The 18287-nt window shown below is 42.3% G+C and overlaps 1 protein-coding gene across 1 annotated transcript in view; it reads left to right on the top strand.

Moving 5' to 3' along the window:
- The window catches only part of TENM1 (teneurin transmembrane protein 1), a 508339-nt gene that overhangs the window by 390144 nt on the left and 99908 nt on the right, over nt 1–18287 (top strand). The window contains exons 15-18 of the mRNA XM_090059290.1: nt 2218–2337; nt 4479–4740; nt 11160–11427; nt 17890–18033. Of these exons, the coding sequence (XP_089915416.1) occupies nt 2218–2337; nt 4479–4740; nt 11160–11427; nt 17890–18033 (794 nt within the window). The remainder of the gene's footprint in view (nt 1–2217; nt 2338–4478; nt 4741–11159; nt 11428–17889; nt 18034–18287) is intronic.

Genomic DNA, 18287 nt, shown 5'->3' with positions numbered 1-18287 from the left:
GTGATGACTCTGAAGAAACTTTATCTCATAAGTCAATGTGCTTTGTAAACTTCAGAAATTTGCAATAAGAAAAGATTAGGAAGAGAAAAGACAAGTTTGCAGGTGCCTTATGAGAAAGCAATAACAACTAGTAATTGTTTTTTTCCAAGAGATCTAGAAGTAATTGACTCTAGCGCAGTCTTTTTACGAACAGGGGCATGGTTCTGACAACGATGTAACACCGCTGATTTCGGAGAAACTCTTGGGTTTTGCCAGCATGAGATCAGATTTAGGTGCAGATTGTCTACATGAACATACAAAATGAAACAAAGCTAAAATTAAATGTATAAATACAATTGAAAGAGAAGTCAGGTAATGGCAACACATCACTTCTTAAGTGGGATGTTCTTAACAACTGTCAAATCAGTCTACCAGAACAGGCAACAGTGGCTTTGAGACACCTATGAAAGAGCTAATTTATAACAGCCAAGATCCCTCTGGTAATAGCTTCATGCCTTCAGCATGGGTAGCTGGGACAGCTGGTTTAGATATAAATGATGTCCTGCCAGAGCACTTTGGACAATAGACTAGAACCAGTCAGAGCTTCAATTTGCTACCTCCGGGTTGCTCAACCAGTTGCCTTTTATCGCAATCAATTCCTCTCACTAGATTCAGCTACTAAGTCTCTGATTTTTAGACTCTTAAAAACATTAACTGTTCTTTACACGTGTGTGTGCATTTTTCATTGTCACGTCACTGCAAAGATCAAAAACCTCTACAGAGACCGGCTGCAAACCCGCCATTGACATTTTACTTTTGAAACAAAGGGAAACAACAAGAAAACAATTTCCCCTGACATCCTGTTTGTTTAAACTGGCTAAACACATCTCTTCTTTAAAACTGTTCAGATATTTGACTCGGAGCATAAGTGTCTTGACTGAGAATGCGTTTCAAGAGGGCATTTATATAAAATGTTTAGCAAAAATCAGCAAAAGGTTAAAGTGATGTAATTAGACACATTGAGCGTGATCCGTGGTGTCAGTGAAATTGTGTCAGTAAACTGAGAATCTGGCTGAGAATCTCGGTTGGTTTTTGAAAGGTATATGAATGGAAGTTAAAGGAAGAAATTAAAGGAAGAATAAAAGCCAAAATAGAGCCTACTTTGCATTGCATGAGCTCCTGCCAGCCAAGCTCATCCCAGGAAAATTGAGCCTCACCTCTATAAAACCATAACCCACGCCAGTTAAACCTGAATTCTCTCACCAGCAAGCAAGATACTCCTGGATCATTTTGAAAGGATTTTATGGAAAACAGAAGAACGATACATGAGAACCAGTAAAGAGTTATATCAATTGTACAGAGACCCAGCCCTGATGCAGGAAATCAGAGCACAGTGACTACAGTGGCTGAGTCATGCTGTAAAATGGAAGCTGTCTGGACACCAGAACGAAGATGGCTACATGATGTAGCATCAGGTTTCCAGAAATTGAAGGTGGATGACTGGAAGACAAAGGCTCACAAGAAACAGGAACGGATGAAGACCATGGAGGCAGCCAAGGGCCTCTAGTGCTAAAGCACATCTGAATGGAAGTTAGACATCTATGCACTTTTTAAAATCCTAATTCATACATATCTGCACCTAAGTTCTTTCTTTTGAAAATCTGGTTCTTGATCCCTCATATTAAATAAGTCTCCTTCAAACTCTGACTCTGTTAGACTCAGTGTACCTTGCTGCAGTCGGTTCTCTTGGTACCAGTGTTTAGCCTGCCTAACCCAGGCAGCAGTATATTACACCAAGGGAGATTCTCTTACATTTTGGTGGCCAAAGATGATATGTAAAGTACAGGAGGTTTCAGTATCTCCTTGGTAAGCAAATGCGAGTGAAAGCATTTCAGGGTGAGTCTAAATTGGAAATATATATGCACTGAAGGGTTAAGAAAAGTATACAGCTTTACCTAGTTTCCTATTGACATACTTGATCTCCAAATTGGTCTCCTCTCCATAAAAGTCGCTTTCTGAAGCTCCATACAGTCATGTATCTTACTGGTTCCTTAACACATCAGCTCAGTTTTGCTGGTTTTTATCTGCATTTCTATTATAAACAAATAGTCCTGATTTCTTAGCATTTTATTCTGTGTTCTGACCTGAAGCCAGGCACTGTGTGAAGTCAACACTTTTTTTTTTTTTTGCTTTCCGTTTGTGCTTCTCTTACATTAAATTCAACTTTTCCCCTTGCAGACGTGCTTGTGTTATTCGAGGCCAGGTGGTAGCAGTTGACGGGACACCCCTGGTTGGAGTAAATGTCAGTTTTCTACACCACAGTGACTATGGATACACTATCAGCCGACAGGATGGAAGGTAGGATGCTCTTATCCCTGGCCTCTCATTAATTTAGACTTTCCCTCTAAGGGCCACGTGCTATCCTCCATCTATGCGCAAAATTCCCATTGACATCACTGTTCACTCTGTGGGCTACAGACGGCATCTGGTCCTCTATTCAAGTAGCACATCTAATTAGAGTTGTCTGTGGTTGGGAGTCCAAAGGAGAAAAGGAAGACTAAAGAGAGAGTGAAAATATGAATGCCATAGATGTTAACGAGAATATTCTGGAGACATTCACACACGTGGACTCGGACGCTGATGATGTGACTGGTAGATTCCAGAGATTTTTATATTTGAAGCTGCACACGAGCTCCAATTCACTTGGCATAGTCCATAAACACCTTGACATCTGAGAAGTTTTGCACGTTTAAGGTTTTCATGAGATCCTTTGTTTTCCCTCTTTCAGTCCCATATTCAAGCATGAAAACTTAACTTAAAAACAGAGTCTGGAGCTTAAACAAACTGATGGCAGCTGAGCAATACAAGCAAACACAAGGGCAAAAATTTTCCCCCAGGCAACAGAATGGCAAAAAAACTACTCGGCAGCTATCACGACACCATCATGCCCCTATGCCAAACTGTAACGGGGTGACCGTGAAGCCCCTGAAAGCTTAACAAATTCCTTACACTCTGTTCTCGGGGCAGTCCACCCTTCTTTCACCCACCTCACCTTGATGTAAATGGTTATTAAAACACAGGAGGACCTTATACTAATGATCCTCAGGTGTTGTGCGGGGGTCCATGCACGAAGAGCTAATTGTATGGCTCCATTCCTCCCCTATGCCATGCCCCATGCCTTGCAGGTTTTGAGTCATCATTCAGGTGGGACACTTGTCCCTTTGTTTCCAAGCCACTCCAGGCCTTTCTTTCTTTGCTGGGGTTTTAGTCTTCCCAGCTTCCACCCCGCTACTCTGGCTGGTCCCGCAGCCAAGGTGCACTGTGCCTTCCTGCTCTGCCTTGAACCTACCCCTAGCAGGGCTCAAGACAATTATGTGCCCTTAAAACACTAACAGGACCTCCAAACCACCCCTTTAGTCCCAAACCCAAACTCAAAGGTTTTTTGGAGACTTCGTGATCTTTTACCACATTGTAAAATTTTAAGAACATAGGAACATCCCATCTAAAAGGGGTAGGGAGTTAGGGGAAATGTGGCCTTTGCTGATTAGGGACCTTAGCTTAATGACAATAGAGCATACATTTATTTTAACTCATTTCCTTGATTTTAAAAGTGCGGTGTTGCAAGTTGCTAATTATCCTTTCTTATTTACAGTATCCCTGGCAGAGCTCTCGCATTAAAATTTGCTCCCTGTATTTTGCTCTGAGTGTAATCAGTGTCATTTGGGAAATGTGATGGAATATGCATAATTATGTCTGACTTCTTATCACAGTTTGTTACCATCAAAGGCCTCCATAATATAAGCATTTAATAATATAGAGAGTTTAGTACCTGTTTCTATTACCTTATGTTACTTGACTGTAGATGTTGGAGACTTAGGAAACTAAGACAGTGTGTGGCTCGCCTTCCGTCTCACAGCGTGGTAGGACCCAAATCTGCCAAGAGTTCTTCACAGCTGCTCCCTGAGTCTCCTGTAATGACCTTCTGTGACATTCAGGGGATTAACAGGAGCCTTTCCCAAAACCTCTACATGCTGGACTGGGGGGGGTGGCTAACCTACCTCTTTGTTTTTTTCCTTCCTCTTTCTTTGCGCGAGAATAGGCTGATCAGGCCCCAGGGCCACTTGCAGGACATGAACAAAGTTTAAGTAGCAGCCATTTTGTGGCTTAGGGGTTTCTTGGCACACAGGCAAGAAGTAACTGGTTTCACACAGTTCTTACAGCTGATTTGTACCTGTTGCTCTATTTAGGGTAAGCACAAAGGGGAGATTGGACAAATTATGACATTTTTCTTATGACAGATGCAAGAAGCACCCACAGAGGGGAAGGCACAACGTGGCCTCCATGTTGGAATCAGAAAAGTATTGAAGTTATTTTTCTTAGCAAACAAAATCTTAAGAACGGTGGGAGTATGGGTTTTTTTTCACTGGGATGTACAGAAAGTTTAGCTTATGTTATAACAGAAACTGCAGAAGACACCAGATTTCGTTTTGTCTTTTCAGTTTCGATCTTGTGGCTGTTGGAGGCATCTCTGTTACCCTGGTTTTTGACAGATCTCCATTCATTTCTGAGAAAAGGACACTGTGGTTGCCTTGGAATAGGTTTATTGTGGTAGACAAAGTTGTCATGCAGAGAACACAATCAGACGCACCTTCCTGTGACATCAGTAATTTTATCAGCCCAAATCCAGTTGTGCTGCCTTCACCCTTGACGGCATTTGGAGGGTCCTGTCCAGAGAGAGGAACGGTCATTCCAGAGCTACAGGTAGTACTGATATTTTCAAAATAGTAAAATGTTCTTTTCCAGAAAAAAAAATCTAGAAACCAGAGCCATCTTCTAAGCCCTGTTTATATCTTAGTTAGTTAGCATTCTTGTTTGAGAATTCAAATGGGAAAGCTTGTTTATTTTATTGTGAATTACAAATGTTGAACTTTATCCCTATGGGCCATGCTCTCAAAGGAATAGGGGCCTGCTTGTTACATTTGAACTCTCAATTTTTGGCATCCAAAAATTTTGGCCCAAGGTTTGGCTTGCGCAAAAAGCCCAAAACGGTGTACAAACATCGCATATTTAGATAGGTTCTTGTTTTGCATGCACAAATAACATTATACGTGTAAGTCATTACTTTGCAAGTTCTAAAAAATCAAAAACCAGTTGAATGAATGATTGAAACCAATGGTAGCCTTTTCAGCTTACTGGTTAAAAGTTCAAACCCACCGTGAGTTGGAGGGACATGTTTAAATTATTTGATGGACATACGTAAATAGGAAAAGGTCACAATACAATGATGTTTTTCATTTCGTAGGATTCCAGAAATGATGCCAAAGCAAAGCTGTTCTGTACCATAGATATTTTGAAGGTTATTTGTAGATAAGGATATATTTCATCCAATTTTTGCCATTGAAATGCTGAATTACTACTCAGGAAGGGCCCCAGTAATTTCTTTTTTTTATGTATAGAAGCCTTCAAGTTGACCTCACTTATATTCTGGCTGGGTCACTTGAAGGTCCTTCAGGTGCTAAATTTTATAGGGCAGTACTAGAAGGTCCCTTTAAAAATAAGAGAAGGGAAGGTGTTATATTAGAATGTACTGATGCACAAATATCTCCTGTTAGAGGGTAAGGAAAGATGTCAGATGTGTGACAGAGGGGGCAGCTGGGATGTCAGCAGGAGGAAAGGGGAACACTGCAAATCAGGAACAATAAAGGGACCGGGAATTCCCTGGCAACAATGCATTTCATATGTTGAAACGACAAGTGCTGGCAGGCCTCCAGTGGTACTGCAGTATTTCTGTGACAGTGTTACTGTGGCAATATGGCAAGAGAAAGGATTTGGAACTGAAATGATTTGTTATTAGAGAAACAAAAAATGGCCTGGAAAAACTGGGAAAAGTAAACCAAACACAATGTGTATTGCTTTTTCCAAATTGCTTTGGTTTAGCATTGTGACAGATTGGCTCATTAGTAGTGATCAGAGGCATGCTGAAATCACAACTGCAGCCTTTCAGCTGCTAAACAGGATCCATTTGCGAATGGCACTTGCACGTGTATGTGTGATAGAGCATGCCAGCAGCTTGTGCATTCCCTTGCATTGCCCCTGATGGGGGGTGTCGCAACAGCAGACACGCAAGGAAGTACAGAAGTAAATCTCTCCCTTATGGCCTACATCACTCAAGCAGCCTAGACCGTCCCTTGTACCCAGGCCCATTCCCTCCACCCACAAAAGAAAGTAGGTCTGCACTGCAAGCAGGTACTATAATCTACTCAGGATAGCTAAGGTAACAAGGGCTATGGGGAACAGCAGCAGGAGTTTGAAGAGTCTTTCATTCTCTAGGCACTTAAGTTGTGTGCACCATTTCCCCAGGTTGCTGCATCCTCACTCCTGCTGTTACTTGAGCAAGGTAGATTAAAGGTAGCTTGGGGATACAGTAGTCATGCCTCCATTTGCAGTGCGGGTATACCCTCAATTGCTTTGGAAGGGCCCGTATTGCTCAGAGAAGTGCATTTCCATTATAAGTTTCCTCTATACTGGTATAGTGATCAGTAAACCCTACCCCTACAGGCTTCTATAAACAGAGACATATGTGAATGAAAAAAACGAATCAATGAACTTTATGGTAGACCCTCTGTGGGCGCATCTAAATGTGACACTTAAATGCGCATTAGCCTAAGTTAATATGCATTAAGGGTGCGTGTCTACACGTGCATGCCCTTAATCTGCATTAAAAATGGCAAATGTGGGATATTTGCACCTTAATTTGATACCTGCATAGAAAATTGGTGTCGAAAGGGACCTCAGAAGGTCATCTAGTCCAACCCTGGCTCAAGGCAGAACCATTCCCAACTAGATCATCCCAGCCAAAGCTTTGTCTAGGCAGATTTTGAAAACCTCCAAGTATGGAGCTTCCACCACCTCTCTGGGTAACCTGTCCCAGTGTTTTACTACCTTCCTAGTGAGAAAATTCTTCCTAATATCTAACCTAAACTTCCTTTGCTGCAACTTCAGACCATTTCTCCTTGTTCTGTCATCTGCCACCATCTTCTTTCGAACCCCCTTCAGGTAGTTGAAGGCTGCTATTAAATCCCCTCTCAGTCTACTCTTTTCTAAACTAAATAAGCTCAGTTCCCTCCATCTTTCCTTAAGTCACGTCCCCCAGCCCCCCTCACCTTTTTTTGTTGCCCTCTACTGGACTCTCTCCAATTTATCCACATCCTTTCTATAGTGGGGAGGGGGGGACCAAAACTGAACACAGTACTCCATGTGTTCTCACCAGTGCTGAATAGAGGGGAATAATCACTTCCCTTGACCTACTGGCAACATTCCTACCAATGCAGCCCAGAATGTCATTAGCCTTTTTGGCAACAAGGCACACTGTTGGCTCATATTTGGCTTATTGTCCACTGTAACCCCCAGGTCCTTTTCTGCAGAGCTGCTGCCCAGCCAGTCAGCTCCAGCCTGTACCAGTGCACGGGATTGTTCCATCCTAAATGCAGGACTTTGCACTTGTCCTTGTTGTATCTCATGAGTTTTCTTTTAGTCCAATCCTCCAATTTGTCTAGATCACGCTGAATTCTAGCCCTATCCTCCAGCATACCTGCTATTCTCCCCTGCTTGGTGTCATCTGCAAACTTGCTGAGGGTGCGCTATCTGCCATCTTCTAGGTCATTAATAAAGACATTGAACAAAACCAGCCCCAGGACCAACCCCTCGGACACTCCACTTGATAGTGGCTGCCAACTAAAAATTGAGCTGTGGATTACTACCGCTGAGCTCCATGCTCCAACCAGATTTCTATCCAACTTATAGCCCAGTCCATACTTCATCCAGTCCATACTTCCATACTAGCTTGCCTGTGCAAATGTTGTGGGAAACAGTATCAAAAGCCTTGCTAAAATCAAGGTATATCACATCCATGGGTCTGCTCATATCCACAGAGCTAGTCACCTTGTCATAGAAGGCAGTCAGGTTGTTCAGGCATGACTTGCCTTTGGTGAATCCATGCTGACCGTTCCTAATGACATTCTTCCCCAAGTCTTAGAAATGGATTCTTTGAGAATCTGCTTCATTATTTTTCCAGGGACTGAGGTGAGGGAGACTGGTCTGTAGTCCTCTGGATTTTCCTTTGTCCCTTTCTTAAGTATAGGCACTATGTTTGCCCCTTTCCAATCATCCAGTACCTCTCTTGATCACCATGAGTTTTCAAAGATGATGGCCAATGGCTCTGCAGTCTTATCAGCCAACTCCCTCAGCACCTTCAGGTGCATCCCGTCCAGCCCCATAAACTTGAAAATGTCCAGCTTTTCTAAATACTCCCTAACCTGTTCTCTTGCCACTGTTGGCTGCTCACCTCCTCCCAAACTGTGCTGCCCAGTGCAGTAGTCTGGGATCTGACCTTGCCAGTAAAGATTGAGATAAAAAAGGCATTGAGCTATTCAGCCTTTTCAGCATCCTCTGTCAACAAGTTGCGTCTGCCATTCAGTAAGGGACCCACACTTTCCCTGATCCTCCTCTTGCTACTGACATACTTGTAGAAACCCTTCTTGTTACCCTTCATGTCCCTTGCTAGCTGCAACTCCAGTTGCATTTTGGCCTTCCTGACTTCATCCCTGCATGCCCAAGCAGTGCTCTTATAGTCTTCCCTATCTATTTGTCCAAGGTTCCACTTCTTATAAGCTTCCTTTCTGTGACTTAGTTTACTGAAGAGTTCCCTGCTAAGCCAAGCTGGTTTTCTGCCGTAGTTGAAAGTCTTCTTGCGCATCAAGATGGTTTGTTCCTGTACTCTCAGTAAGGCTTCTTTGAAATACAGCCATCTCTCCTAGACTCCTCTTCTCCTCAGTCTGGCTTCCCAGGGGATCCTGCCCATGAGTTCCCTGAGTGAGTCGAAGTCTGCTTTTCTGAAGTCCAGGGTCCTTACTCTGCTGCTCTCCAGGATCTTGAGGAAAGGAAGGAAGAACAAAATCATCTTGTGGTCACTGCTGCCCAACTTGCCATCCACTGCTACATTTCCCACCAGTTTTTCCTGTTTCTGACCAGCAGGTCATGAAAAGCATTGCTTCTAGTTGACCACTCCAGCACTTGCACCAGAAAGTTGTCCCTAACACTCTCCAGAAACTTTCTGGATTGTAGACACTTGCCTAAACCTTCTTAATGAGCATTAAACTAATGTGCATTCAATTTAGGTGCACTTAAATTCACATGTAGACATTAGGGCTGTATAAAATGACACCATTCCATTTTGTCTTGAGTTTCGACGGTTTGACAGAAGAGTGTTTCATATCAAATTTAATTTTGAGTCGAAACAGCTGTTCCATTACATTCTGTCGAAACAGAAAGACTGTTTTGACAGTGTTTCGAGTTTCACTGGGGATGGGAAGTCAGCCCAGCTGAAGTCATCCCCAGCACTAGATCGCACTGGGGACAGGAGGCAGACCAGCTGGGCTGCTTCCCTGTGCCCTGCACTACATCATGCTGGGGATGGAAGACAGCCCAGCTGGGCTGCCTTCCCACTCCCCTGCTGGATCTTGCACTGGGAATGGAAAGTCAGCCCAGCTGGACTGACTTCCCATCCTCAGCCTGTGGTCAAAACGTTTTGACTTTTGAAATGTTTCGACCAGCTTCATTTTGTTTTGAGGCTATTTTGATGGCCTTTGTTTCATTCTGATTTTGCTGTTTTGACCTCAGAATTGGTCGAAACAGTGCCAGAAGGAAACGGCCAGTGAAATTTTGCGCAGCCCTAGTAAACATGCCCTGTCTGTCTCTGCCTAACTAGCTGCTCCATCACTAAGATACTATCCCCAAGTTATAATTTCTGTTACTACAATTGGGACAATTCTGCTTTAAACTCAAAGCTTGGCAGTGCCTTAAGGATGCAATATGGTCTGTATTAAGTTAAAAATATGTATTTATTTAATGATATTAGGGAACAAAAATTAATGAAGTAAAGAAAGTGGCATACACTCCCCAAAGTCGATGAGCAGCTCTAGGGAAATTGAGCTGGGTAGATTCACTCAGCTATAGTGCTCTTGGATATAACTGTCTTTGCAAACTTGACTCAGTGCATACTAACTTAAGAAAGGGTAATTTTACATGCATGTATCTATCTACCATATTTCACGGTGTATAAGTCAACATCGCATGCTGATGGGCTCTGGGAAAGTTGGATTGGGCCCCTGGGAGGTCAGGCAGCACCCAGCCTGCTAGCAGCCTGCCTAGGGTCTGCCATCACTGCAAACGAAAATACTGGGCCCCCCCAAAAGTTCATGGGCTGCCCACCCTCCTGGCAGCTCACCCCCCAGTTGCAGGGGGGTGGGCAGGCTCTGCCAAAAGCAGCACCGGGCCCCTCACCACTCCTGCCTTCAGGCTCCTGCAGCCAGGTGAACACCTGGTGCCACCTGGGAAGAGACTGTCCTGTGGGCAGCATGGGGTGTCAGCCAGCAGTGAGGGGGAGGCTGGCCCTGTCCAACGTCCCTAGCTGCCCCAGTCTGTGCTGCCCATGGGCTGAGGCAACCCCTTCCTGGGTGGTGCCAGGAATCCTGCCAGCCACAGGAGCCTGCTGAATACAGAAGTGGCAAGAGACCCAATCCTGCTTTTGGCAGAGCCTACCTGCCCCCCCCCCCCCACCACTGCAGCCAGGGGGCAAGCTCCTGGTGGGCCGGGCAGTCCCTGAACAGCAGGGGGGCTGGTCCTTCCACCCATGGCAGTAGTGCTGTCCCATACCTGGCCAGACAGGCTGGTAGCTGTCTGGGTGCTGTCCAACCTCCCAGGAACCCAATCCAACTTCCCTGAAGCCCAGATATGGCGTATAAGCTGAGGTGGAAATTTAAGGGTAAATTTGGGAGGTTCAAACCTCAGTTTCTACACTGTGAAATATGGTATATGTGCTGCAGACAAAAATTTGAAAAGAAGGCTGATGCTTAGAAAAGTATATGCACTGTCATCCAGCAGGACATTCTTTTAGAGCAGCTTTGCATGTTATTGATGGTTTTCCCTTATTCCTGATACAGACTTGAGAACAGGTCAAGGAAATCAGTTTTTAGTGAAGCCTGTATTCCCTGCACACATCAAGAACTGAATTATAAAAAAGCCTATGCATTTGATGAGAACAATAAAAATAGCACTATTCCAAGCCAGGAATATTATTAACAACGGTATGTACAACTGATTCTTTTTTCTCCCCTCCCAAGGTTGTCCAGGAGGAAATCCCAATTCCTTCCAGTTTTGTGAAGCTCAGTTATCTGAGCAGTCGGACGCCTGGATATAAAACTTTGTTGCGTATTATTTTAACGCATGCAGCCATCCCTGCTGGAATGACAAAAGTGCATTTAATAGTTGCTGTTGAAGGACGTCTACTTCAGAAGTGGTTTCCGGCTGCTACCAACCTGGTCTACACGTTTGCCTGGAATAAGACAGACATATATGGACAAAAGGTTTCTGGCCTGGCAGAGGCAATGGGTATGTTGAATCATTTTAAGATAAATAGAAGTAGTAACATATTTGAAGCAGGAAAAACACCGTTGACAGAGAGGATGCCAAACTAACATAATTTTAAATTAATCAAAGTTCTCAGCTAATCAAAGTGACTTGTTAATTTTCTAGAAAACCGTGTTTTCTTATTTCTTACATTTCTCTTTTAAACCCTTTTTGACATCCTAAGTTCAAAAGTCCTTTTTCTTCTCTTCTAATGGTTAGGTACTAATAGCATCCTATTCAGCTGTCTATATTTCTGAATGTTACTTTCTAACTATGACCTTCACTGTGTCATTGCCTCTGTCATTTTTTGGCTGTGACATTTAAAATGTCATTTCCACTTAGGGTTTATTAAATTCTAACTTTTGAGCATCTTTACTTATTATATTTGATGTCTGAAACCATTAAAACTTCTTCACTTGTTATTTGAACAAATTTATGTGAAAATAAACCCTACACATTTCAGAGGCCAATGATTACTCTGATTTACTACTGAAAAGACTCTTTAATTTAATTATGTTTTCCATATATCCGAGCTATTTCCTTATACATTCAGAATTTTGTTATTGGATTTTTTTGTGCTCTATATCTTTTTAGGAAAGGGTGGCTGTTCTGTGTTCTATGAGTTTGTCTTGCAAATAGTTCTTACATATACATTGATCATACCAGTAGACCTTAGTATTGTGAGCAGTCCCATTGACTTCGGTAGATTTTTTTAAGTAGTGGAACTTTCCATAAGAAAAACTGTAACACAGAAATAAAATGACCCAAAATATAAAAATCATTAAGGACCCCATTCTTTTGCTGTTCCTCACAATGAGTGTTACCTTCATAAGCAATCTAACTGATGTCAGCAAAGAATAGTATTATGACAACCAACTCTATAAAAGGTGTGTACAAAACTGAAGAAACGATATTTTAGCAAGGTGGAATTAACATTGTACCATAGGTGTAAGATCCTATCACAGAGAAAGGAGCTATTCAGAGTAGAGAGGTAGAATCTGCACCCAGTTACTTATAAAATATAGATTCCTATGTGCATGGTACAAAAAAGGAATGGTATTAAATGATCTGACATTTTTATCTTCTTTTTTTGTGATTTAAAATATATACATGACATGTATGGACAGCAAAGTCATTATAATCTTTTCTACTGTTGTTGATATTTAAATATGAGATGTAAGAAAATGACATAAAATAATAGTAAAAAAATTAATACTAGTAAATATAATACAAAACAATTCATGGCATCATAGTACTTGGGGTCAGAAGGGACCTAAACAGATCATCAGGTTCAACCCCCTACCCTGGGCAGGAATTAAATATACCAGTTCCCTTCTGGATCGCCTGAAAGACTTTCCAGTAATTATGATCCAATATATTTCCAGACTCCAAAGTAAATAACCAAATAACTATATTACAGATGTCATAAATGATATATTCCATTGCAAAATGCTAAATAAATAACAACAAAGAAATTTTCATGCAAAATCGAATGAAATGTGTGCACCTTTTTATTTATTTAATTAAGGTTTGTCCAATTTCTTTTGAGGTTAATTTTAATTACCCTTCTGACAAAATAGAAGCAGAAGAAATCTTTATGTTTAAGTGCATTGTTAGCTTAGCTTGTTAGATTCCGATAAAGCCTTATTTAATTTGACAGACGAGAGTACTCGGGGACTGTTATCTACATCCATTATGTGAATTTTGTCAAAATAATTCCCTGTGTCTGTGTATTACCAATAGTTAATAATGGATTCTGCTCAGACTTCATTTTAATTACATTAAATTGCAGCAGGTTGAAGTCCTATAAGCTCAGGAATATAACCATCTGCCTTTAGTATTATAAACACTATAAACACTTCCATTTTTCTTCAGGATTATTGGCAACAACAATCACATAATCATTTCCTATGGTATCTTATCCAAAAAGAAAACACTTTTGGAAAAAAATAGACTTTCTGAATGTACTTGCATGCTTGGAAGGAGCTATTTAATTTTGTTGGAGAAATGTCTGGTGGCATTTGCTTATTCCCAAGGCCCCTCACACTGAGGCAATTTCCTGATCTTACATTTATAGCAAAAATGATAACAATAGAAGGGGGGTTTTTTCTCAAGATGAGAGAAAACCATAATGGTGCTGACAGTGGGAGATTCAACTATAAAGACTTATCTACATTTGAATGGTGTGGTAGATTAAGATAGGGGGCGAATTTAAATCTCAATAGCTGTGCCTAAAGAACCCCATGTGTGGACACTTACTCTGGAAGTAAAGTGGTACACAAGGAATGAATCACGGATAGAGAGGCCCTTGGACTTAGTCTATCCTACAAAGTTAAACTGTCATGGGTACCTGAGTATAAAATGATCAGACCCTATAGCTGATGAAGCTTTTTAGGGAACACCGCTGGCATGGATGCTACTCTGTCAGAAAAAAACACCTGCCAGCTGAGCAGCATCTGCACTATGGGCCCAACTACAGCCCTGCCTGCAGGCAAAATGTCAGCTGTCCTGGTAATGCAATGCAGACATCGCCTAAGGCTCAGGGAGAGGCTGTGAGTGCAAATACAGTCAAAAAAACAACAACTGTGAAGCAGCTAGATATTATATTATAGGAAGGTATGTGTATAACTAAGACAGGTAAAATCCCTTCAGCAAAGACCGAGCAGCACCTTCATGCGGGGCTCTTATTCACTGAGACTTTTATCTTCCAATTATACCCAGATGTTGTACTGAGACCCGAGCAAGATCCTGTGTGACCTGGAGGAGGCCCGCAGGAGTCACTGTGATTCAGAAATATGCTTCAACCCCCACTTCTGTCTTTCTTTTGGGTGATAGTAATTCACAGCCAGCAGAGCTGGTGCCCCACGCTCGCTCAGCTGTTCCAGGCCCCAAGCGGAGAAAACGTGCAGCCGTTGCCTGGCTGTCTTTAACTGCTCCTGCCTCCTGGGAAAGGAGTTGGCTGACAAGTAGTCCCACGTACTGCTGCATACCTAGACTTGAGGTCCTAGTAAACCCTGTTATGGGATGCATATGTTCTTATTCCCTGTTAGGCCTCTGGATATTTCAGCCCCCAAAACTGTTGAACCTTGATTCTTCCGATTAATTTTACGGCAAATAAGTAGGCACTTGGTACACTGTTTAATCACCCTTTTGAGACCAGCTCTGTGGCAGCCTGTGTAGTTGCCAGGGATCTGAGTTTTCAAATACTTTGCACCGACTGGTTCCCTGTTCTAAGGAATGATCTCTCAGCCACTTTGTAAACAGGATGCTGCCTGCTAGTGAATTTTTTCTGATTGGTAACCTGATTTTCACATGCAGAACCCCCAAAACAAGGCATGTTTATCATTAGATATTATATTCTTATTATTAGAGATTATATTATTGGGTGCCTCGATACAGGCACTTAACTGCAGAGTCGGCCAATTAGCTCTACAGTAAAGCGTCACCAACTACATATGTGCTGGTATTGGGGCCCAGTAAATTAATTAACTCTGCCACAAGATAGTATTGTTGGGGACAATACTGTCTTATAGCAGGCTACTTGCATGCACTGAAACACGTGTAGACGGTGACAGGTTGGTTGTGGCATGAGGATGCTAAGGTACAGGGGCTGCCTATTACCTAGCCCTGCACTTTAGCACGTTCATGCCCCAGGCAGCACCTTTCACTGCCCAGTGCCACCTACAGAAGCCTAGGGCTAGCCCTGCAGACCCCATGCCAGCCCAGGGCTGCTCCGCTCCGGCTCACAGTGCTGCAGCCCCAGGCGCACATGTAGACATGCCCAAGAGCAGTTGACTCCATCACAAACTGCGTTGGAATTTATTGCTCCTTCTTAATTGCATGGGTAGATGCACCCATTATGGGGTAATGGTGATAGAAATCATAATATTTGTATCCGATAAAACTTGGCAGAAAAACGGATACTTTGTTTCCAGTGGTCTTTGTGGCTGATTCACTATTTCATAATTATTTTGCCTCAAAAGCGGCCTTAAGTAAGAAGCCTCAAGAGTGAAATGTGAATACCTCAGAGGATTTAAAATGATGATACATTCCTCCTTTCTGTGTAGAATTCGATATGAAGAGATTCTTTCTGTTCCTGAGAAATAAAATGGAGTTGAGGCATGTTGCTCATTCATGTGGACAGTTAAAGTTAGTGCGTTCAGGGGGTCATCCAAGTACTACTCACTGACAGGAAGGGCCAAGAGTTTATTGCATACAACAGGAATGAGATGAGACAACAGTGAAACTGTTACGAAAGGGGGTTATGAACTTTCAAGAGCATTTGGGAATTCAGGAATGATACGTGTTGGCAAAAAGGAGCAGCAGCAACGTCATAGCATAATCCGAGGACGTGCACCGCTGTAGAGCCGTGGGTACGGATTTCTTGCTGGTATAATTGATCATATCTCTGTTGACTTCTACACCAGAAGCCATTCTGCCCCATGGGTCCATAATGATGCATTTACTAGGATTGTGGGTGACATCTGCTAAACTTATCTGTAGCGGGCTGGATAATACGCATGCCTCACCGTGAGCTGAACTTGCAGAGTGCCTAACTGAAGTGAAGATGCTGTAGGATGGGGTACCAGTCATGGGGTATGCTGCTTCATACTAACAACCTGCTTTTTGATTCCCTCGTACTTTAACATCTAGCTTGTTCTGTTGTTGACTCTTAATGACTTGACCCCACTATCAAAATTTTTGGAAGAAATGGTCAGTCCTGCGGTAGGATTTGCGGATGAAGAAAAAGGCCGTTCTATAACAGCAGCTCTGCTCTAGCCCTGGGGCCTCTTCTGACTGCAAGGGGTAGAGGAGCCAGCTGCAGAGCACAGAGTATAATGATTGAGGCCTATAAAGTTTTAAACATACAACAACATTAATAGGTTTCAGGGGAATGGGACTTCAGGAGAATCAGAGGCTTCTCTCGGCTAAATTAATGGGGAAGCTCTGCTCACAGTAGAAGGAGCAGTCTGTTAGATTTGAATAAAATATTTATCTTACAAACAAGCCATCATATCACATGCTTCCCCAGTAGAGCTGGGCAAAATTTTGACAGATAATTTCACTAAAACAGTGGAGTTTGGGGGAAACCAAAGCAGATAGTGAACTTGGATCAACTCTAGCAGCGAGCTTTAGAAGAAAAAAGAAGGAATTGTTGTAAAATGTAAAAACGTAATTTTCAAATGAAGTGTTTCAAGCGTTCAAGAATACAAGAGTGTTTTTACACATGTTCTGGGATTGGGAGGAAGTGTTTCAGTTAACTTAAGCTGATTCAACGAGCTAAAGTTAAAGTGCCCCTGCCTCCGTTTTGAAACGCGGGGACGCTGAATACACGAGACTGCTGGAGCGTTTGGATTGACTCCATCAAGTCAAAGGCTGTATCATAGGTAGAGATCTCCAGGATTCATTCCAGAGGTGCACGACTCAGGGGCTTCTTGAATCTTGGAGTTTCCCCCCCGCACACCCCCCACTGCTGATTGACAGAGGGGCCCCGTCGCCCACTGCTCGCTGCCTGCACCTGAAGGTGCGGTTTTCACTTCCTGGCCATCAGGCACAGGTGGCAAGCAGCAGGGCCTCTCCAACAATAGCAGCAGGGGACACACAGGGGACACTCCAAGATTAAAGAAGCCACCGTGCCGCATGCTGCCAGTGCAAATTCCTGGGATCCCTATTTGTGATGCATCCTCTGACATCCCTAAAGCATCTGTTACTGCCACTTTGGAGGCAGGATGCTGAGCTAGATGGACCATTGCTCTAACCCAGAATGGCACCATTTAAGTTCTTGTGCTTCACTTGGGGAAATGCTGGAAACTTTCGGTTTTTGATGTTTTCTAAGTGAAACCTTTCCATTTGTTATTTAGAATTGCCATTTGAAAATTGCCCTGATTTCAAAAAAAAGTTAACAAAAAAAATGAAAGTATCTGAACAAAACACTTTGTTTTTAATCAAGAAAAACGTTTTGGGTTGACTCGGAACATTTTTTTAAGCTTTTTTGCTTGTGTTAAAACTCAGAAAGAACTGGGTTGTGTTTTCCAGTTTTTCAGGTAAGCTACTACATCTGCTTAGTTTCATTTTTCTGAGTGCTATGCCACAGCAGACCTTCAAGTGGAGCATCTGAGATTCACTGGGTTTCTTGAAAACAGGTGGTAATTTATTACAACTCAATGCCAATATTATCACCTGTATTAAAAAGGAAAAGCATGGGATTAGTAGATTTGAATGCTCAACCCTTTGCTTGAACAGCACTTCCCTCAGTAAGCTGTAGTTCAGCCATTTAAGAAAGATGTTGTAACTGAACAATTCTGGATCCACACTAAGAAAAGTATACGCATATGTGTGTAACTGAGCTGTACAAATACATATAAGTAACTATGAAAATTAGTTTGTTAGAAAAGTATGTAATTAGAAAAATAGTCTGACATTTCAATAATGATTTATTTTCAGTGTCAGTAGGATATGAATATGAAACATGCCCTGATTTTATTCTGTGGGAAAAAAGGACAGTAATCCTTCAGGGTTTTGAGATGGATGCTTCGAATCTGGGAGGCTGGGCCATAAACAAACACCACATATTGAATCCACAAAGCGGTAAGTTCCTTCTTTACTGATCAGACATTTGGAGAGGAGTGTGTTTGCAGAATAACAATGAGGAATTAGGTGCTCATTGTTAATATATCGTTTTAATAGGAATGGTCAATTCCCTTTATAAAGGAACCGTACACTGGACCCCAGCTGAAAGACATAAAAGCATTAAGATACTAAAATTAGCTAAATGATTAGAGTATATTTGCACAGGGAGGCTTGGTTAATTAAAGTATGCTGTTCCTAATGCTAAGCTCAAG

This window comes from Crocodylus siamensis, chromosome 8 (genome assembly GCF_052110815.1).
Source record: "Crocodylus siamensis isolate JL-2025a chromosome 8, ASM5211081v1, whole genome shotgun sequence".
Lineage (NCBI taxonomy): Eukaryota > Metazoa > Chordata > Crocodylia > Crocodylidae > Crocodylus > Crocodylus siamensis.
Note: the sequence above shows the minus strand (reverse complement) of the source record. Positions and strands in the feature narration are given on the sequence as shown.